General features: G+C 48.1%; 2 protein-coding genes across 6 annotated transcripts in view; both read right to left on the bottom strand.

Moving 5' to 3' along the window:
- Positions 1-4248: 4248 nt before the first annotated feature.
- Positions 4249-13378, bottom strand: SLC2A2 (solute carrier family 2 member 2). The gene is made up of 11 exons (XM_059479211.1): positions 13262-13378; positions 12530-12625; positions 11780-12018; positions 11131-11255; positions 10290-10405; positions 9599-9761; positions 9030-9217; positions 8069-8173; positions 5862-5963; positions 5244-5447; positions 4249-5074 (listed from the first exon to the last, which is right to left on the bottom strand). The coding sequence occupies exons 1-11, from the start codon at positions 13274-13276 to the stop codon at positions 4883-4885; spliced, it is 1545 nt and encodes a 514-aa protein (XP_059335194.1). The 5' UTR covers positions 13277-13378; the 3' UTR covers positions 4249-4882.
- Positions 13379-17768: 4390 nt separating this feature from the next.
- The window catches only part of TNIK (TRAF2 and NCK interacting kinase), a 146778-nt gene continuing 141569 nt past the window's right edge, over positions 17769-22977 (bottom strand). For all 5 annotated transcript variants that reach the window (XM_059479752.1, XM_059479754.1, XM_059479753.1 and 2 more), the window contains 3 exons: positions 22105-22264; positions 21401-21540; positions 17769-19863 (listed from right to left, as the gene is read on the bottom strand). In XM_059479752.1, coding sequence (XP_059335735.1) covers positions 19780-19863; positions 21401-21540; positions 22105-22264 — 384 coding nt within the window. In that variant the 3' untranslated portion in view covers positions 17769-19779. The remainder of the gene's footprint in view (positions 19864-21400; positions 21541-22104; positions 22265-22977) is intronic.

Here is a 22977-nt window from a genome sequence, read left to right on the forward strand (position 1 = left end):
TTATCAAGTTTTTCTTCTGTTACCTGTGTCCTTAAGAAGTGAAAAGGGACTAGAAAAATTCAGGAAGATTTGAACTGAGTGAGTTGTGTCCATTCTCAGTTATGTCCTGGAGAAGTGTCTGATGCCCTAAAGCACCTCATCAAAGCCCAGCCTTGAGAAAATGCATGTCAGCCAGTGCTGGGTTAACATCCCACCTTGTTTTCAGAAACATCCCACCTGTTTCCAGGCAGCTCATGGAAGGCAGGAGGAGGTGTTTACACCTCTGGGCAGTGGGGTCAGGTCACACGATTAGAAATACCAGGTCATGAGCAGAGTGGTGTAAACAGCCCTGTTCCAACCTGAGCAGTGTCCCTGTTTCAGCTGCTGAGCTGACTTTCCTGGGATCCCACTGTGTCCTGGCTGGTGGGGTGAGGGTTCAGGCTGGCTTGTGGGCACAGCCTTGAGCAGGAGGACCTGAGAGAAGCTGTGGGTCAGTGATTCCCCACCACAGGGCAGTGCCCCGCTCAGCAGGCCCTCAGAGCTCCCAGGTACAGTGTGCCTGTGTTGCAGGAATGGGGTCAGGGATGCTCTGTAGTGCCCTTGCCATAGGCACCCACTTTGCTCCGGGCACTGCTTTAGTCCTGGCGTTCACTGTCTGCTTCCTGTGCTGAGCCATGTATTCCATTCCCATGGAATACCCAGGGAATCACCCTGGGCACACCCTGGGGATCAGGGACAAGCAGTGACAGCACGGTGACACTGTGAGCTAGCAGGAACCGCTGTAATTGTAACTTCCCCACAGGGAAGAAGGAAAGCACAAAGTAACTCCAGCTGTTCCCTCCTCCTGGGCCTGCAACAGTGCTGCAGCAGTGATATTCCACCCTGACCTGCGGGGGCCTGAACTTTTCCAGAATCACAGAGCTGCTCTCTCTCCTGAACAGAGTGCAGGGAGGCAAAACACAGGATACTACCCAAGCCTTGGGTCTGCAGTTGTATCTACAGCCTGTAAAATTTAAGGACTGCTGATCTGCAGCCAGGATTTATTGCCCCAATGCTGGGGAGGAGATTTCTTCCCTTTCAGCACAGCTACTCAGGCTGTGCCTCTGGGTGAAATTTGCCACTGTTGCTTCAGGATTTAGTGAAATACTTGAGCACACTCATTTACCTTAAATTTTATCTGATGCTTACACATTCTGCTGGATCCAGACCTGATATCCTACCTTGAAATTCCTCAGCTCCCATAGATTTCCAGTGAAAGATAAGGACATTGAACACCTCAGAAAGTTCATCATACCTCAAAGACTTTGTCCCTGCATACCTAGTACTTGGGTTAGCTTCATCATTATCAGCTGTTTGACTCCAGAGATGGAGGGTAGTTCTTCTCAGTGATGAAAAACAAGTTGAAGTGAGGCAGAAAAACCTGTGATAAATTAGTGTGGAGAGCGTTAATGGGGCCAAATGTCCTGAGTTTATTGAATTAGGGAAGTCAAACTAATTTTAAAATTAAGCCTAGAGAGTGGGAGACTAGATACCGTTGGCACAACAGAAAAGTCCTAATGGCTGTTGTCTCAGCACATTAGGAAAACACTGTCAAAGCTCTTGCTGACAAGATGCTTTCTCAGGGATTATTAATTATATTGCATTATTAGCCAGGCATGGTATGAGAACATATTTAGCATGTTACTAAAATGCAATGACCATTTAGCTAATAAGTTTGACTTGGTCTTTTAGATTTTCTTAATGATTAGCAGCTTAGTAAAACTGTAATGGTGAGAGATAAAAATAATGATTCAACAAGCTGTGTCTCAAGAACAAGTTTTAACTGGAACTTGCATGTAGCAAGGACAGATAAAGTGTACAGTCCTAATTATCAGCCTGATGGGACGAGACAAAAGTAAACATATCATCAGATTTAACTAACTCTAATGACCCCGTCCTGTGCTGGCATATGACTAAAGTGCTCTTGTGGTAGTAAAGCCCAGCTTGATCCTTCACTGCAGCCATGGGGAGGACAAAGGGCCAGCAATGCCTTACTCTGCTCATCCTGTCCCAGGCTGGAAGGAGAAAACTCCCTTACCTTCCACATGGCAGCTGCTGCAAGGAAACACGGCCTGAAACTCCAGTTTCCTTAGGTGCCTCTGGACCCCCAGGCAGCTCTTCTGGGAAGTTCAGTGTTGTAGCTGTGGGCAATGTTAATGCTGTGGGCTTTGTTAAACTGATTTATGTGCTGTGCTACAGAACTGGGCTGGGCTTTCTACTGTCGTTCACCAGTGACACAGGAAAACCAGGACTGACTGCTCAGTGTTGATCAGTAAGGCCCCTCACTGCTGAGCTGCTGGGAGAGTCACCGACGCCCCCCACACAACAGGACAAAACTTAGCAGAAGTTTAGGAAATAATTTTGTACCCCCATATGACCACAGGGAACCCAGGCTGGCTGGGCCCTCAGAGCAGCAGCAAATGTGCTTTGAACCTCACTTCTCCCCAAATGCTCCTCCTGCCCCTTGTGCCTACAGAGGCCCCAGTGCCAGGTTTTAGGCTGCACCAGCACTTGCAAGCAGAGGTGCTTCACAGTGGGGTGAAGGGGGCAGTGTGGACAGCTGGGCCAGACACTGGCACCCCTCCAGTCAGGGTCCATCCCAGCCCAAAGGCAGCTGCCACCAGCTCCAGGGCTGCCTCCAACCCCAAGGCTCACCTCTGGACCACCTGTTTGAAAGGGATTTAGCTGAGGGCTTGCACAGCTTTTACCACCTGTGGAGCAAATGTGTCCTGCGAGGAAAATAGCTCCCATCTGACACTGGATGTATGTCTGAGATGTACAGAGGGGGAAAAACAGCAGCACAAGCCATCACATGACATAGATGTTGTTCATCTTTTATCTAACATACCTAGATAACAATGCTGATAGCAAGAGTCCTCTTTTTTCTCCTTTTTGTACATTCAGATAATTCATTATATTTAACATACAGTGAACACAGCCAGTGGAGAGCTTCTGAGCCTGCTGTTGGTCTCACCTGGGGAGACCTGTGTGCAGCACACAGATGGACAGCTCCACACCGACCTGTGCCCCAGCTCTGCTGCTCCCTTCTCCTCCCTAGCTGAGCTCTGGTTCCTGCAGCCCTGCATGCCCCGTGTCAGACCCAGGTCACCCACCACTGCAGCACATGACAGCACTGACCCAGTTCTCCTCCAGTTAAATCCCAGCAGTCACTCCAGCAAAGCCTTTGGTGCAATCTTACTGCTTCAGTGCACACACCAGGGCCAGGCATTTCTGCCAGTGGACCTGTAGCTGCTCTTCCCATCACTTGGAAGTGACCAGAGTGTGCTGTAAGGTTAATACCAAGACAGTAAGGTCTACAAAGGAAAAAAAGTTCAGGCACGTGGAAAGGAGCATGAACCTCCCCTAAAACCAAACCTACAGCAGCAGTGTGATCTTTCTCAGCCCATCTGTTTTGTGCTTTTCATTATGCTCAATCCTCTGTTACATTTTGGCCACTGCTTCACTAGCAGCTGTGGTGAGCACACAGTGACCAAGTGATGCTGGTGTTTCATCTCTAAATAAATAATGGGTTTCTACCCTGAGAAAGTTGCCAAAAAGTAACCTGGTATCACAACAAGGAACATGCAAATCTTAAAAGTCAAGCAGAGAGCAGGCTTTTACAATGGTTCCAAAATATGCCCCCAAAAAAGGAAGAAAAATCCTTGGAGTTTGATTGTGACACATAAAAATGTCTCATAAAGAGCAAAAGGAGTAAAAACAAGGCTATGGAAACAGCATGACCTCCTGCTCGCACACTATCTTGGCTGAAGCACACCCAGCCAGCCAAATGCTAAGTGATGCAAAATGGGGTTTAGGTAAGTGGCACCTGCCAGTCAACCTTCCAATACCCATTTCTTCTTTGGGTCGTCATTAATTGTTGCTCTATGAGCAGCCTGAGCCCTTGGCTGGACCGGGAGCCTGTGGGTCTTGGGCACTGTGTGAAAGGAAGGGAAGGAAGGTGCAGATGGGGAAGGAGGTGCCCTGGCAATGTTCACACCATGGAAGAGGTGGCAGCAGGGCTCGAGTCTCCTCACATGGAGGCCAAGAGTGCCAGGCCTTTTGTGTGGTCAGTGTTGTGCTGTGCCTTGTGCTGTAGCAGTGAGAAGGGGGAGAGGAGAGGCTTCCTGGGATGAGAGAGTGAGCTAAATAGTATGGCTGAAATGTAGGAAGTGCCCATCAGCCCAGCCAGTTTCTGAGATTCTCAAAAAAAATACTGCAACTGAGAAATCCTTATGAGATCAGACAGCGTTTCCATAATGCACAGATAGAAAAGCAAGGAAAGTACATCCCAACCAGTTCAGGTGGGATCCACCGTCTTCCTCTGCGGAAGCAAGAGTAAGGGGGTGTTTGCTCCACCTGTTTTCCTTAGCACCGGGGGTGATGAGTGCTGTGTGCTGGTGGCACAATTGCATGAGCAGTTGGATTTTAAAGGCACCATGTCACTCAGCAGAATGAAGCAGAGAGATGGGGATAAAAAAGTGAAAACATGAGGCTGCAGCCTTAGCCAGCCCCTCTTTCCTTCATTTCAGCTAAGAGACAGCCCTGCTCAATCCTGTCTGGTAAGATCACTGTCCCACTGGGCTGTTCCAGCAGGGCATTGAGATGGACATGTATCATACTCCTCCTGTCCTTTCCCTAGATCTTCCTGCAGCCCAGTTGTCCCAAGTGTCTCAGAGTAAAATTCCAGGTTAGCACCTGTGGCTGAGAGGTGTGAACTGCAGCAGCCAGAAGGAATCCGATGGATGGGTCCTCCTGGTCTGCCAGCTGCAAGGTTTTTGTGAAATGAGACTTTTGCCCAACATTCTTCCCATGGTGCCTGAAGGAGGTGCACGCCCAGTCCCTCCTTTCTGGGTGCATGGGATGTCTATGCCTCCTCGCTGCGTCGCAGGTCTTGCAGCTCAGTCATGGCTTTGGCTGAGAGCTTCTTGCGGCGGAACACGGCTGCAATCTCCTCAAAGGACTTTCCCTTCGTCTCCGGCACTTTGAAGTGTGCAAACAGGAAAAAGATGAGGAGCAGACCCGCGAAGATTGCAAACACGTATGGTCCACACAGATCCTGCAGTGGGAAAGGGAGAACAGGGAGACCACCATCAGCACCACAGGCATGGCTTCCCCTTCCTACCCAGCTGGCTGAGGTGTGCCCAGCCAGGCTAGGGGATGGAAATCTGGGAGGCACATTCACATGGGGTCAGTTGTTTATTTGTATGGGCTAAGGGATTTCTTACTGCTATGTACTGGAAGCACATTCCCACAATGAAGTTGCAGGCCCAGTTGCAGAAGCCGGCGACAGCGATGGCGGCAGGGCGCGGGCCCTGGCTGAACAGCTCGGCTACGATAAACCAGGGGATGGGCCCAGGCCCCACTTCGAAGAAGATGACGAAGAGGAAGATTGCGACCATGCTGACATAGCTCATCCAGGCAAACTTGCTCTGCAAGAGGTTGGTGTTATAGTCCCCAAGTAACTCTCATTAATTATCACTAATTGCTTTGTTTAGGTTTGTTTTTCATAAATTTCTTTCTATTCTGACAAAGGGGGACTGGACATGAATAATTAATGTTTTAAACTCTTGTGCCAGGTGCTGGCTGGGCATGTGGTGCCAGCATTGCTGCCTGGAGGAGTTCACAGCCATCAGCTCAGCTGTTACTTTGAGCCCTCTCCTTGCCTGCAGCTCAGCAAAATGTGGCAGAATGGCACCCTTTAATAACTAGGGTGTCCAGCAAAGGAGGCCACCCCTCATTTGCTTTTTCATCTTGACGGGACTTGCAGCAATAGTTTAGACTGATTTTGATGGGATCTTCTCTTGTTTTCAAACCAGGGAGAAAAATTGGAGAGAAATCCTTACCAGGAGCACAAGCCCGACTGTCATGGCCACGGCACTGACTAACATGCCCATCAAACCTGCCAGGAACAGGGACCTCCTGCCTGCCTTCTCCACCAGAAAGACCTGTAGAAACACATGCAGGAGCTCAGTGTCCAGCACCACCACTCTCAGGATCAGGTCCATTGGCAATAACCATCCTGTTACCGCTGCCACATTTTTGCTCTTTTGTTCTTTTGCTCTTTTAGCTCTAGTGGTACAGATTTATGTGCTGGTTTCCAAGTGTCAGAAACTCTGCTGGCAGCTGCTGGGGAGCCTGACTGAGCTTTCACCCTGCCAAGGGCAAGGCAAAGGCATACACAATCAGAGCCCATGCATTTCCAAGCTCTCAGGACTTCCCACTGCTCCTACACATTGCTGACTATGGACTTTCTCTCTCCCTTTTCTTTTTTTCTTCCAGGAACTAAAAACTTACTAGGTTTGCATTAGTTTGAAATCAGGCTTCAGAATGTAGCACAATTCAGGTCACATCACGGGCCATTGCACCTTGCCTGTCCTAAGGCAGGGATAGTTGTGTAGCAGCTGCAGTCAGGATTTTTCCTCCAATCACTCCCAGACTTTTTTTGCTTCGCTGGTAGTCACAAAGCTTAGTTTGCTCCTTCTCAGCTCCTCTTGGTGGACTCCAGCCATGTCACCCAGCTTTTGACAGATACATAAGTCCGTACCAGACACCTCACCCGACAGGGAGCTGTAGGTGCCTCCAGAGGACTGTGCAGGTGTCCTGGCCTAACCCTGCAGCAGGTTAGGCTGCCTGCTCCTTCCCCTCTGCTTGAAAGGACACCTGTGGCCAGCAGCCCCCCCTTTGCTGCCATTACAGCCATGATTTGCACTTCCCAGAGACCGTCTCTGTTGCTGAGGGCTGTTCATGTGCTGACATGTGAAGTTGCAGAGGATGAGTCTCTGCTCCCTTCTCCCCTTGCCAAGGTCCACCCAGCTGTCAGCACTTCTGCCTTTTGATCGGGGTCTGTCATTTATTGACAAAAGCAGGTAATTTTTAAGTGCTCGTGGACAAAAGAAGCAGAGAGCAAATGCCCAAGGCTGTTGGTACCACAGCCCTGGGGATTGAGCTGGAGGGCACCCTCCATGCTGAAGAAAGGCTTCTTCCAGCTGCACACCTCTGGGCCTCATTTCACAATAAATATAATTTCTCCTCATGGGGCCTACAATTGACTTTCTCTAAGGCAGGTTTACTCTAAGATGTCCTCTCTCACACATACTGGAGTACACATGGTTTAGGTTGGAAGGGACCTTAAAGATCATCCAATTTCAACCCCCTGTCATAGGCAGGGACACCTTCCACAAGACCAAGCCTGGTCATGGACAGTTCAGGGATGGGGCATCCACAACCTCTCTAAGAAACCTGTGCCAGTGCCTCACCACCCTTACAGACAAGAATTTCTAATATCTAATCAAATCCTCCTCTCTTTCAGTTTAAAATTGTCTCCTTGTCCTAAATCTCTTGGAGCTGTGTATTTCTGCCTTGCAGCCAGTCCTGCATCATGTTGGTGAAAGTTCTTTACTCCCTAAATCTCTAAAGAGATATGAGGGAAATAGGCCTGGCATTTCCTGATCTTATATTAATGGCCACATTATAAAACTTATTGCCAGCTGATAGGAATTGTGTTAATTCTCTCAAGAGAGAAACAAATGAGGGGGAGGTCTGTGGAAACAGAACCATCCTTTTATTGCTGCAGAGCCCTGTGTAGATAGGATGAGGATAGGTGCTGGATTACTTTTATTGCTGTGGAATAGCCTTTGGATATCACTCGTGCAGCTGCTATGTACATACAGAAAACAGTTTGAAAGATAACAGGTAAGTGCAGATTGGGAGCTGGTGACTTCCCCATCAGAGCCTGCTTCCTGGGGAAATAGGACCTGCAGAATTGCAGTCTCAAGGGCAACTTTTCCTTTAGGGGGAAATGCAGAGTTTTTAGAGCTGCCCTGAACAGAGTGGTGCAGTTTCCACTCACGAGGCATTTAGCAGTGTGGATCAATAGCCACATGCTCTATGTCAAGGCTTGAATTTTCAAATTCAACTTTCCCAGGGAATGATTTTTCCCAGGGTCAGTCCTGCAACACTGCAAATCCCAGCTCCAGGATAAAATCATGTTTCAAAACCACGTTGTACCTAATGTGTCTTTGTAGTCCAGGGGGCAGAAGTGTTTACTTACAGAGATAACAGTGAAGACCGTGTTCACCACTCCGACACCGATGGTTGCATAAACTGGTTGGTCAACTCCAGCTCTCTCGAAAATGTTTGTGGAGTAGTAAAAGATCTATCAGAATACATCAGGATGAAGGATTAGGCAACAAGGCTGTTGAAACTTTTTGTTCACATGAGGGAAGAGTTGCACTTGCTTGGCTGAGATGTGGCGCAATTTAATTATGATTAATTTTTCAACTTTTAATGCCTTGTTATAATGAATAAAGCTGAAAATTTCATAGGAGCCTGAGGGAGTTAAAAATCCTGTTGAAATTCTCCTCTTGAACTACTGCATTTGCACATTAAATCTGTTTTCTTCGGTCTAGTCTGTTTAATCTTTAAAATCAAGATCACCAGCACTGAGCACTCAAGACAAATATCTTACTATGACCAAGTTTTACATTAATTTTAAAATATTCTCATTGCAATGGCTCCCATTTCTTTCTTCTCTCCAAGAATAAGGTGATTCCTTTCTAGTGAAAGTTAAGGGCAGAAGGTAAAGGGTGCCTGGTGGATGGGATGGGCATGGCCTGGAGCCAGGTAGGCTGGGCATCCCTGTGTGCTCCTTAATGCTGCTGGGTGTCAAATGGATTTCTGGTATTCCAGGAGGTGATGCAAAAGTTGTTTAGTTAAAAATGGCTATAAAATAGTGATTCTGGGGTGAGCATGATGTCATTAAAGAGAGCAAACTGCTGACAGACTTGGGTAGGGGAGGGTCATGGGAGGGCTCAGCACGGGCCTGCTGTGCCAGCTGCTTTTGTGCTGGACTCCCTCCCACCCTTCTCCCCCCCTGCTTGGCAGGGACCCAGGAGCCCACTGTGACCATGGGAAAGCCTTCTTCCATCCCTGCATGGCTTGGATGGAGCCAGAGCTGCCTTTTCATGCTCAGCATGGATCTCTTGAGAGACAGACACTTTGGGGAGACTCACCGCATTGATTCCCGAGAACTGCTGGGATATTTGCACCATCAGCGCCACGATGACAGCCTGCCTGTACTTGGAAGAGGTGAAAAGCTGGCTTATGGAGACTTTCTTTTCACTAGCAGCTTCTTGCTTTTCCTTTTCCATCTCTTCAATCTCTTTCATTGGATCACAGTTTCCTCTAAGCCTTTTCAAATCTTAGGGAAAAAAAAAAAGATTGACATTTTATTTTCAGTGGTAGGTAAGTTGTATATGTAAGGACAAGAATCTCTTTAGGCAAAACTCAAGGTAAGCCAAGAATCCAGGGTGCATCTGCTCAGTCAGGGGCAGCAGCACATCAGCTCTGCAACAGCCCTGAGATCACTCAAGCCTCATCCCTCAGCAGTGCTGCTTAGTCCCATGCAAAAACCTCAATAGTTTCTGATCCAGAGCTAGTTTGTATCTCAGCAGCTCTGAGCTTGAAATGGGGCAACCACAGTCACATGTGAGTCCTCAGCCACATGTGAGGCTTTTCCTTCTCTGTTGTACTATGTAAAGTATAAAAACAACTCTAGACAAGCTCAGAATGTCTTTCTTACTTTTTTTAGCTTCCTCCACCTTTCCCAGTTTGATGTAAAGGTATCGGGGGCTCTCAGGGCACAGTAAGAGCAGGAAGAACTGCAGCAGGGCAGCCACACCAGACAGACCAAGGAGCAGGGGCCACATCTCGTCATTGCCCAGAAGAAAGTCTAGTCCAAGGATCTGGAATAATTGAGGCATATTTGAATGGATCATTTTGCACACTAAAAAGAGAAAGCAATTGACCACTATGGTGTTTTGAAGTGACAAGCTGAGGGAAAACTGGAAGCAAATTCCAACTGGTTTTTTGGATGTACATTTATGTGCCCACCTTTGTGTAGCTGGGACTTATGCCATGGTGGGCAATGCTGATGAGGGCTTTGGGCTCCCTACTTGCCTGATGAAGCCATTTTTGAGAACCTGATTATCAGGGGTCTAATGCTCAGGATCCAGCCTGACACTGATGAGGTGCTGAAAAAAATTCTTCAGGGAGAGGAGAAATTGTTTGCAGAAGTATTTTTTTTATTTCTTGTGAAGTTGTCTTTGTAGAGACACCTCTTACTGAAGGCAGGGATTTAACCCCATTAAAACAGATTGTTTTGCACACTCCTTCAGTTTTGGGGTGGAATGGTGAACAATAGCCCAGTATATCACTATGGTCTTCCTATTCTCTGAAGCAGCCTCTCTGGATGTGTGTGTTTTCCTGCTTACCTGGCTGAAGAGGATGCCCGTGACGATTGCGAGCTGGTGCAGCGTCCCCAGCGCTCCTCGAAGGGCCGTGGGAGAGACCTCGCTGACATACATGGGCACGAGTCCAGAGGAGAGCCCTGCACCGAGCACACGTGGCTGTCACCTCTTCCAGACACAGCTCAGCAACAGCAGAAAGCACTTCCCAAATGGCAAAGGAGGATGGAGCCTGTGTGCTGCACCCCACACCCCACCAAGCCCCTCATGCCTGGCTGGGAACCACCTGCACGCTGGGAAGGTGCTGGGATGTCCCTGCATTCACAGCCCCAAACTGGGAAGCCTTTTACTTGAACACACACATCAGAGCACGGGGCAGGAATTATCTGCTGAAGTTATCACAGGGTAAAGATCCTTCTTAAAACTTGCCTTGAAACCTCAGAGTGGAGTATTGTATTTGCATACCAGTAACAGTATAAAGAGCTGTTATTTCCAAGCTAATTCTAATGTAATTCCCAATTATTTGCTGGCTATATCCTCTCAATGTACAGTGGTCCTGTGGTCTCTGTCTAGGAACATGTTAACCAGCCTGGCTTGTGGTGTGCTCTTGCAGCAGCCACCAGCAAAACCTATCCTTGAGATGCAGAGCGACCTGCTCCTTTCAGGATGTGTAATATGAAGATATGATAGAGCCAACCCAATCACTTCTGGGAAAGATCCTAGATCAAGAATGGCAGACATAGGGAGAAGAGGAAAATTCCCAGCTGTGAAAGCCCTTCTGAACTAAGAAAAGGATTGAAAAATCTGGGAAACTCTGAACTGCAGCCCTGGACACGCTAGCAGGGAGCTGCTTTCAGCCTGGACTCACCACAGTACAGCCCCGTGACCGCTCTCCCGGAGATGATGAGGATGTGGGATGGCCCAAATTTCGCCAGCCCCATGAGGAGGTTCCCAGCAATGGAGAGGACATTCACCACCAGCATGGCTTTCACTCTGCAAGGCAGCAGCAGCACAGCTCCTCTGGCACCTCACTCAGCCAAAGCAGCCATTGCAACACACAAGAGGAGCTGTGAAGTCAATCAGTACTACAGGGGAAAAACAATGATAGCAGGCACTGCAAAATACAGGGACCGGGGTACAATCAGAGTAGTTAAAATTATATTATAAATGATACTTTACATCCTGTGCAAATACCATGCAGATGTCCTTCTCTTCCTTTTGCCATGGAAAGAGAAGGGGGAATTCAGAGCTTAATCAAGGCTGCTCATCAGCTGCTCTCTGAAATGCTCAAGTTGCAATAAAATGTCTGAATTGTAACTGAGGATTATGAAAAGCCCAACCTCTGTGATGGTTTAAACAGCATTTTGGAAGTTCGAGGGTTATTTTTCCTTTTTTTCCTAAATTGCTGAAAATAACACAAATGATATTTCTACAGGGTGGAAATGGTTCTATGAGAAAAAATCAATGAGAAGGGTTTGTGCTGTGGCCCAGAGTCAGAGCACACAGGAGCCTCTCACCTCCCGAGCCGGTCGCCGATCCAGCCCACGGTGAAGGAGGAGACCATGCCACCGATGGCGAACACGGACACGGACAGGGACCAGTACATGGTCAGGATGTGTGGGGAGGCAGCAAGGTCCTCGCTGGTGTCAGCTAGGGGTGGGAGTGTGCCCTCTGTGCCATCCTCCCCAGAGGCATTGGCAGCGTATCTGTCCGGGGAGACAATGCCCAGCACGCGCGCGTAGTGTGCTTCTATAACCTGTGACAGGTAAAGAAGAAAAATGCCATCAGCTGAGATCTATAACCACCCCAACCCCTGTTTGGATTTTTTTCTGCCTCAGAAAAGGATTTGCATTGCAGGCTCTGCAGGGGTAAAATCCTGGGGTCCCCCAGCTCCATAACACGCAGACCGCAGCGGGGAGGGGCCACGAGGGCAGGCACAAAGCATCCCCCTCCTGGGGCTGGGCTGAGCTGCTGTTTGGATTTGGCACTGGATTTGGTGGAGGGGTGCAGTCCCTTGGCTCAGGCACAGGGACTGTGTTGCAGTGGGGACAGCTCCATTACATGCAGAACCCCACTTCTTTCCCTGGGGAAGTGCCAGCAGAGGGTCCTGGTTGTTCTCAGCCCACTGCCCTGTCCCCTGTTCTGTGGGAGAAACTGCCTGGGAAGGGACAGAGTCTTCCTGAGGGCTTCTGCAAGGGACAAACTGGCCCTGGCTGCCCTGAAGCCATACTTCCTTGGCCATGCACAGCTTGAGGGGCTCAACTTACCTTCTGGGGGGCATTAATGACCCCCAGGCTGTAGCCATACTGGAAGAAGCCCAACACCGCAGTGAAGACAGAGAGGATCAATGTTCCCGTGAGGTGCTGGAAGCAAACAACAACCTCATCATACTGTCCCAGCAGTGCCAGAACTGGGGGAGGGCTGCATCCCACCCATGTCCCAGGGGACCCTGCTGCCCAGTTGGCTGGGACAGTGGCATCCAGGGATGCTGCTGCAGCAGCACAGGTGCTTGGCTTGCTCCAAAGGAGAAGGAAAGCCCATGGGGACAGGGGAGATCAGGCCCCCAGGGCAGAGTGGTGTTGCCCCACAATGACAGTCCAGCTCTCCCTGCTGTGCTGCCCATCCTCGCCCTGGAGCTCATGGGAGCCAAAGCTCTGCCCAGTACAGAGGTGCAAGAAGCAGCAGCAGGGTCTCATTCCCCATCCCTATCCCTGGAGTAAAACAGCTAGGAAGAAAACACCAAAAGGGTGTTTTTCAGCAGCCCTGCTTAAAGCATTTTTCTTCCCATCACAGTTAAAGTTATCCCGTAAGCGAACAGCGCTCTTAAAAACAGGCCCTTGGCCCTTTCCCCCTTTGCCCCTGTGCGCAATTAATTAGAGGGGACTTTTTTTTTATTGGTTTCAGTTTTGGCAACGGGTTGCTCAGGTCTGGGGTCCTGCAGAAATTCTGATCATTTCACTGGAAAGTCTAGTGCAAGAATACCAGCAAGCCATGATTACCTTCTCTGTCTGCATCTTCCTTTTGTCATCCACCCCGCAGCTCCTCCGCTCTCCTCCTGGGAACAGTCACTGTCCTGGGCTGCAGAGCAAGGTGAGGGCTTGGACAGCAGAGCTGGGATGGAGGCAGGAAAATGGGCTGGTGCTTGGAGAGATGGGACTATATCAACTCTGGAGTTAATGAGAAACCCAAGTCTTCCACGCATTATTTGGCCACCGCTCAGCTCAAGCAGCCACCACCAATCCCCGTGTTTGGGACACACACGAAACAATGAGAGACCTGTAAAGACATAGAGTGGATCTGGAAAATTCAAATGATTTGGGGCTGTCCCTCAGCTGAACAGTTGGAATGTGACGTGCCAGGGGCTTGAGCCTGTTTTGAGATGCTCAACACCCACCTCAGCTTTTGTGCTGGGCATGCATGTCACATCCCAATCCTCTTGCTGAATCAGGGACAAGAAATCTCTCCAGCACATGTAGCAAAGCAGCTAGAAAATGACTAAGACTTTTATTTTAATAGCAGTTAGCACCTGCTTTAAAATATATTCATGTGTGTATACCACAGAGAGAGCCACATATAAACACAGATGTATACAGGTCTCTCTGTGTATCCATACACAGACACCTGCATACACAGAGCCCCCTCAGCAGGCAGCTCTGATGCTATCAGAGATAGCTCTGTGTGTATATGGATATAGAACACAACAAAATTACCCAGAATATTACATTAAAGGAGGCTTTCATTAAAAATCCTACAGTGGTGTGAACAGTGAACCTTTCAGCACCACCAGCTGATGGCTGTGCTGTCAAATATTGTGGATTCTGGGTAATACTGCCAATGCTGCCAAATACTTCTGATGCTGCCAAATATTTTTGCGTTAGCTCACTTGGCTTTCACGAACTTTGCACATCTGCACAAGCTGGTCTGAGCTGGTCTTGCTCGGGCTTGGGATTTGCTGTCCTTGACATGGTCAGAGAGAGGAGCTGCAGGGCCGGGTGGGGGGGTACAGTGGCATCCTTAGCGGCAGCAGACCGTGCCAAAGCCTGAGTCAGCCGGGAAGGTGATTAATGCTGATTAAAGTCATTATCTTCCAGATCAGCCCCTGATGGGTTCAGCAGCCAAGCTACAGCACTCATTGGATGATGCTCTCAGTCAGCCAGGCTTCACATGGGCACAAAATGTACTTTCTACAGAGGAAGAGCAAGAGAAAAAACAACAAAGATGAGTGTAAGACCACTAATCTTTGCACTGGTCTCCAGAAAGGTAAAACTTTAACTGGGAGAGGAAAGTTCATTACATTAAGCAGGCTTTGATTCCAGCCACAGCACCTGCATTCCCCTCTAGGGCTGGTGTAGATGTGACAGGAAGGGCCCCCAGGCTGAGCTTTTTAGTTTTCCCCAATATTTGTCCTTCCTGCTGAAATCTTTGCCAATGGTGTTTGTTTGCTCGCTGTGTGTGGATACCCAGGCATTTACAAGCAGTTTCTTTGCATTGCAGTTAAATACCTTCACAATGGGACTGTCAGGATTTGACAATTACCAGGCTGCTAAGGCTTGAATCAGAAAACAAATGGGGGCCCTGACCCAAGACCAAACCTTCAGGCACCGTGAAAACCCTGCCAGCACACATGTCCCCCTCAGGGGTCCCCATCCCGTTGCAGGTGCCTGGCACAAAGAGCTTTCCCTCCCTATTCTTCCCAGCGGAGGGATCAAAGGCCACCAACAAGGCATGAGCAGGGTGGCCTTTCCATGTCCTGCCCACTGCTGCTTAGAGCAGAGCCCTCCTGGAATCCAGCTTCCTGGGGATGGGGTGTGGAGCAGCTGGACAGTGCTGGGAGGCTGGGTGAGCATCGCTCACCTCCCCAGGAGCAGCCCTTCCACTTCATGGAAGCTTTGGATGCCAAAGGATGGAGGCCCCACAGGCACACGTATCCCTTGGCCAGGTCTGCTGGCAAAAGGCATGGAGTAATCCCGGGCTTTTCCCACCCCTCCCTGGGCCCCCTTACCCTCCCTGCCAGGCAAGATGCTGCAACCCAGTGCCAAGGCTGCCTCACCTCTGCCTCTGAGGAGGTGCCAGCTGGGCTGTGACACACACTCCTCCTCAGCTTGACCCCAGGGAATTTAGTGTTTAACATACTGAACTCTCAGTGGTACTAACAGACTCCAGACTTGGTGATTCTCTGAACACGGGGCTGGATGTGGATGTGGTGAGTAGCAGAGGCCAGCTTTAGTCTGGTCTCAAGGCTCATGGATGGGAAAGGTTGGTGTGTAAATCTTCCTCTCACTGCAATCACTTTCCAAAGGGGCTGATTGTTAGCTTGGTAGAGAGAAGCAGAGTGTTCCTACAGGATAAAGAAGCAGGCCTGGCTCCACCAGGGTCAATGACTTACCATCAAATCTCTTGCACACCTGACAGCCAGCTGTGATCACACTCCAGAGGGTGCAGAGAGTGGCACAGCACAGCCCAAAGCAACACTGACCCATCCCATGGCTGGAGAGCCTGGCCAGGCAGTGTTTAGGTGATGGGCAAACAGCAGGGTCTGCATTATTGCTAACGCTTTAGTTAAATAATAAAGTGCAAGAACTGTGCATAATGTTAGACAGCATTGCCACGCTTATTGCCTGCTCTGTGTTGTGTGTAGAGTAATTGGTGGTGTTGATAATCTAACTATGTGTGATAAAAGCACTGGGCTTAATTTTATGGAGGGGCTCTGCTTTGGAACAGCTGAGCATGCTTGTCACCTCAGTGGAAGGAATTAAAAGATTCCAGAGGGGCTGTGAGGCTATACCCAGGTGCTGGGGCAATTTGCACATCCATTTTATTGCTCTGGGTCATTCAGAGACAGCTTTGATGTTAAAAAAAAGGAAAAGTATGCCATAAACCAAAACAAAACAAAGGAAAAAAGGTAGATCTGGTCTGTAAGACATGGGCTCTCAAAGAGAGGCTGATGTAGCACATCAGTGTCTGGCACAAAACCAAAATTATGCTCTTTCATTTCTCCTCTCTAAGCACATCAGCTGGGGCAGGCAGCACTGCTGAGGCTACATGAGAGACAGCAGCTGCGGCTGATAAAACCCATTTAGGAGAGAGAATTTGGTGCATTTACAGCACTGCTGTAAAGATACCAGAGGTTAATGAGCCCCTTCCCACGCCCAGCTCTGGGTGCTGCAGCATCTCCCAGAAGAGAAAAACTGGGGAGCAAACCCAGCAAAGCTCTCCAGCTGCAGGTCCCACAGGGCAGGGCAGGATGCTGCAGGGCAGCAGTGGCTGTGGCAGATGTCCTGTGCCAGGAAATGCATCCTGATTGCTGAGGAATCTCTGCTGGATCTGCTCAGAGCCCTGCCAGGTGGGTGGCTTAGCCCGGACACAGGCAGGGTGAGACATGGAGCTCCACTCACACCTTTGGAACAGGCAGGTTCAGTCCCTGCTGGCCTGCATGATGCCCATGCTGGCCCCAATTACAGAGCATCAAATTGTGCACGAGCAGGAAAAGACCTTAAAGTGGGCTCACATTGAGACAATGATCTGCAGTTTAACTTCAACCATTTCCAGCAACCAGTCCAGCTCTGGGGCTGGGGCCAGGGTCACCTCAGGCATCCCTGTTCTATCCCAAAATATGTAGTGTCAACCCCCAAACCATCTCACAACAAGAAAAAAGCCATTTGGTAATAATGCTGAGACAGGTTTGAAAAGATTCAGTTCTCACAAGTAGCTGCTACAGCCTTACCTCTGAGCATCCTTCCCCTGGCAGAGGTACCCAGCATCTCCTCAGGGTGGTGGAGCCAACCATGGCCCTTGCATGGCCTCATGCCAGCTCTCAGGGCTTTTCTTCCATTTACCATGACTCATCCTTGAAGTTATACAATTTCATAGCAACTCTGTAAATAATTGAATCTGCAACAGGCTCAAGCGACAGACATTACTGCTTTTTCCTCCTGTGGCACTGCACAGCTGAATAAATTTCCTTTCCTGGGCAAAAAGTCCCAGAAACAGGATTTTAAAATGAGCTGCAGGTTTTATTTCTTTAAACACTACTAATAAGTAGTTTCTGAGGGCATTAATCAACCATAAGCACATTTTACTTTCAGCAAAAGAAAAGCAAATCAAAGTTAGTAACATTTGGAGGGGAAATGTCTTTATAGTAACCATGGGTTGATTTTGTAGAAGAGGAGTTTTCAGATGGTGATGGTCCATCAAGACATCCCTTGGCCACTGCTCACTGCTGGGCAGCATCACAAAGGACATGTCCCATCTCCCTGCACTCATCCTGTTCCAAAACCACCTTCCCAAGAGTCTCCAGACAAAGAGCATTGTGACTGGGAGCCCTGAAAATCCCCTTTACCTCCACGTCCTCCAGCACCCCAGGTTTTATTTTCCCAAACATAAAAGGCATGGCTTAATGGTGAAGTTTTGTGTTTTATTGTGGTTGGCACCAGAAAAGCATTTGCTCTGTGTTATCTCCATACACACATGCCATAGACAAGACTATGGTAATATTGGCTTCTGTGATTTTTGTTTCAAATTATTCTGAGATTTAAAAAAATACATTCACAAACCACCTGAGTCGTTTAAACTCAATGACTGCCTGCTATTTCATCACTGTATGCAAAAACCCATAATAACAAAAATCATCCAAAGCTGTGCATTTGTCACTTGAAGTAGAACAAAAAACACCCCAAAACAGTTATCAGTTTGCAACACAATAAAAGCTCTGGGCTTTATTTGATTTTTATTTTAACCACAATGAAAATACAAAGAGCTGGTGGCAATCAGTGTTTGTGATGGGATTTGAATACCAGTATTTGATCCTGTGGCCAACCCTACACTCTCCAGGCTGCACCAGCCCAACAGGAAGGTGTCTGGTGCTCAAAGAAGGCACCACAAAGCACATCCCACCTGTTTTTCCCTGAACTCCACATCCTGGGAGTCCCACTGCTGGCAATCCCTGCGGTACCAAACCCTGACACCGTGCCCACAGAACGCCTCAGGTGAGGGTGGCCCGGCCCATCCCATCCCCGCCAGCCCACATCACCTCTTACCCTCGATAAAGATTCAAGTTTGACCAAGTCCTGTTGATTTAATCATTTTTTAATAAAGCCATCGTTACTGAGTACACCAAGATTGCCAGTTAAGCTCTCTATATGTCGCTGGAGGTAACAGCGCTGTGATCGACAGCGGAACGGAAAAAAAATAAAACCAAACCAAACCAAAAAACAAACCCCAACCGAAACGAGGTAGGTTAAAACCAGCAACACAGACCTTGTTATGCGACACCCCAACACCACAGGCGGCCATGCTTGCAGCTACTGAGAAAGAAAACCCCAGATACGCACTGAGAACAGAAATCAACTGAGCAAGGTTTATAAGGACACGATTCAACCTGAACTAAACACACACACACGGTTCGGCACAGATGTTGTCTTTCACTGTATGTTGGGTAATTCCTAGGGAGTGAGGGGGTGGAAAACGAGTAGATTCAGACCCTTGGCCGAAGAAACCACACATATATATACTTTTTTAAGCTCTTTACAAGCCCAATCCAGAACATGGGGGACAGGCAGCCTGTTCCACGGTCCCCATCCCTGTGCCGGCTGCTCCTGCACGCCAGTGCCCGGCTCTGGACTGGGGGGAATGAACACCCACAACCTTCAGCAGCAGGGTCCGGTGCCCACAGCATCCCAGGAGCCTCTGTGGTCACAAATCCCCCTCAGGGGCGAGCACAGGGCTCCTCTGACCGCTCCTCTGTCCTCTCCTCCTCTGATCCCCTGTCCCGGTGCCCGTGGCCAAGCCCCAGGGCAGGCGGGCACCTCTGGAGCAACAAGAAATGGCACCTCTGTCCCTATCAAGACACACCATTATGTGAAGATCCATATAGAAATATGGATTGACAGACTTGACAAAAATGGTAGCTGATTTTTATTAGTCTAAGGCTAGTAGTTTAGCCATTTAAAATCCATTTCCCAAAAGAGGGGAAAAAAACCTATTATTTTTTCTCTTCTTTAAAAATCCGTTAAGCCGTTGCTGCCAAAAGCAACATGTAAATGTTGGTGAAGGCAAAAGATTTCTAAAATTACCCAGCTATATGGTTATGGCCTTCATCACAAAGATAAAAGGTACATTTATTGTGCTGTCTCTCACCAGATTTAATTGGTAACTTTACAACATACTATATATTTGATGCTAGCAGGCAGACAGAATTAAAAACAGACTTTTTGACACTGTTTCTTTCCCCGTTCTTACAAAGTAGGGGACAAAGAAAAAGTAAAACTAAAAAATAAAATAAAATAAAGGAAAACTCATAACCCACTATAACACAGCGTAATCAGGAGACCTCGGGGGGTTCCAAGCGTGAAAAGTCCATCCCTGGCTGCAGTCCCTGCCCCGGGGCTGGCGGCGCCGGGGGAGCGTGGGCAGGGGGTTCCTCGGCGCCCTCCACCTGCCTCTACAGTGTTAGTCCACGTGTTTAATGTCCTTTAAATTAGAAATAATGCCATGGCGGTGAGTGCCAAGTGCTCCTCTGTTACCAGTTCATCATGGAGTTTCTGTTGAGGGTCATGAAAAACACTTGGCTGCTTCCTCCGGATCTCACCGATGCAAAAAATACCTGTTTGGAAGGAAAAAACCACCTATTAATACTCAGGGGATGGAGCTAACCCATGCCAGACTGGGATTAAATTGAGCCACTCATTAGTAAATGCAGTAATTAAACCTCCTTCTCCCTCGCTACCAAAGAGTTTGGAATGCCTTGAAAATACCAGGTTTATCACATTTTACTGCCACAGCATCATTTATTATGAAGTACTAACAAAGAACTGCTGTCAGTGGTTTGGATCTTGCTAAACATTTACCATTTGGTCGATATCTGCCTCAGTCTGAAATGGCTTTTTTTGGGAAAAGTGAGTCCTGGTATTTCAGCTATTCCTGAAAGTAAAGCCCAGAAAAAACTACTTCCCTTCAACATGCTCAAAGTGCACAAACATATCAGGATTCTGTATGAAGAACTGGGATTTTGGTGCTTCTGGAACGATCCACCAGCATTTGATTCCAAGGGGATTAAAAAATTAATGAGTTATAATTTGCAAATATTGAAGGGAACTATCTAAAGCCTCTGTCCTTAATAAAACCAAAAATTATTTAATCTTACCAGTTTAATCAGTTCTCCAGAAAGAGAACCATCTGAGCTTAGTATTTCAAACCCATCAGTGATCAGCTGGTTCCAGGATTTTAAAAAGATCACGGTGTTTTTTCCAGCTTGGTTAGAATGAGATTATACTAAAATGAACTCAAATGCAGCTTCTTGGACAGCTTCTCATAACATACTCAACTGCAAAGTTAGGACACATTTTCCTGCAGAGCCTCAGCCTACCTCCATGCCCCAGGAAGGGCAGAGCTCGGCTAATGAGCAGCTGTTCACTACAGTGATCATGGCCTCAAAGCTCATTTACTGCACATTATTAAATCCTGCTCTGGGGACACAGCAACTGGCTTCTTCACTGGTTTTGTGATCATGTCCATTATGAAAGATCTCCCTGCTGCTTGGTCCTGACTTGTCTTAGTGACACCTTGTGAGGGGAGGGAACACCACCTGCAGAAAGACCTTGGCAGTCAAGCATCTCTTCCACACAAAAATGCCTTTTCCTCCAGCAATTTCTCCTCATTCCCTGCCCCTCTTGCAACACCTGTGGCAGGGGGCATCTGCATGACAGCCGTGCAACTCTGGAGACCCTCCAGAGCAGCATTTATCACTGCTGTCCACAGAAATGGATGAGGCTGTGAGAGGAAAATAATTTAAATCGAAAGATGCATCAAAATGTTTCTGCATCAGAGCTCAAATCAGGGTCACTTACACACCCTTGCTAATATTCCACTTTCAGAGTTCACTTGGCAGCCTCAATTTAATGTTCAATGAAAGAACTGGGAGAAAGTCAAGCCAAGTCAACGCAGATCTCAGCTAGATGGAGAAGAGATCTTGCAGGCTGAGGTCTCCATCCACTGGAGAAAATTAACTGGGAATAGGCTTAAGGGCACAGCTTATTAAACAGAACCTTCAGATTAATTATTAATCTCAAGACAAACCAGACCTAAGCTCTAAAAGCTCCTTGTAGCTCGCAGCACAGATAGAAGCTTTGAAGTGGACTTACCTTATCATTTCTTTCACATAGAAACTTTAACCTTTGAGCTCTCTTGTGCATAAATACTCCATCCAAATGTCCTGTCTCCACTGACCGGATTTCAATCGCTTTCTCTCCCCAGCCCATTATTTGATTGGAATGAATGTAGGCTGTCAAAAGGAAGCGTTTGGCAGGTGTTACAACTTGTGCTGAGTTAAATATTATGCAATGAGCAGAAAAGCTCTCATAAGCTGTTACTCAAAGCCTAAGCAGATCAATGGCAGAGCTCTGATGGCCTGCAGGGACAGCAGCCCTTTAAGAGCACTTTTCATCCAGGAATTGCTGAGAAATTTAAACAGAAGCAGCATCACTTTTTCCGGTTTCACAAGGTGAGGAGCTGGGCAGTGTTTTGCCTCCACGGGTTGTGGAGCTGAGCAACAGCAGAGCCAGAAGAGCAATTCAAGGGCTCCCATCTCCATACTCAGCCCCCCTCCACTCAACACAGTGCAACAGGTTGCATTATCTCACATTTATCTTATACTCAAAAAGTTCAAATCTTCAAGAAATTGCTTGTTTTTATTATGGAGGACCAAACCGGACAAATTAAGTAATCGCATCTCATGGCTGCCTGAGGGAAATCCCCTTCATCCCAAATGACTCCATCCCCGCATTCACAACTCCTCATCTCGCCTGTGGCTTGTGTTTTAAGCAGGTGGAGAGGAAGGGTGACCTACCCACGGAAGTAGGCATTTCTCCCCACTGGAGCACCACGTCCTTAGTGATCCGCCCGTAGGTGTTGACGTAGACACCCTCGTCCTCGTAGCACACCAGCATCTCCATCCCGTCCGTCTTGGGCAGGATGACAATGGCGTGAGGAGTGATATTGCCCTGAATCTGCAGGAACACAGACCCTGAGAGTCACAATTACCCTGAATGGAAAAAGGGGAAGGCAGCAGAGCACTGCAGGAAAAAGCCCAAACCAGCCCAAGAACAAAGCCCTCCCTGCATTCCCCACACAGGAATGGGTTTCAGAGATAAGCCTGAAGGGGAATAGACTGTCATGTTTACCCCAGCATCAAAGCAGTCTGACACAGCAAGGATAAACTGGTTCAGCAATTACAGACAGATCACAACATACACGCCCCCAAGACTGATGGCTGACACTTGGCTGCAGCACAAGTAAGTGACTGAGCCAATGAATCCATCACCAGTTCAAATCAAGGTAAATCAACTCAGAATTTTACAGGCAGCCCTAGGGAGGAAATATCCTACTTTTTAGCAATCACCCTCTAGTTCCAAGGGCAGCTGCATTGACTTTCCACCCATGTCTGCCCTTCCATAGCTAAGACAACACAAAACCATCCCAAACTGCCCCAGTATTTCTCCCTCTGCTCTTGCTAGCTCTCACAGAGGAGACTGTTGCTTGGATCAGATTCAACAATTCCTACATTTGTTTAGTGACACAGTTTCTCCTTGACCAGTTCACTGTGGGCCAACAGCATAGATGGAGTTTACATGACCCAACAAGAAAATCCTACAGAGAACTCCATTACTGCTCCATGCAGTGTACAGACAGATTGTCCTTTTTGTGGGACGTAAAAAACCTT

The sequence above is a fragment of the Ammospiza nelsoni genome, chromosome 10 (genome assembly GCF_027579445.1).
Source record: "Ammospiza nelsoni isolate bAmmNel1 chromosome 10, bAmmNel1.pri, whole genome shotgun sequence".
Lineage (NCBI taxonomy): Eukaryota > Metazoa > Chordata > Aves > Passeriformes > Passerellidae > Ammospiza > Ammospiza nelsoni.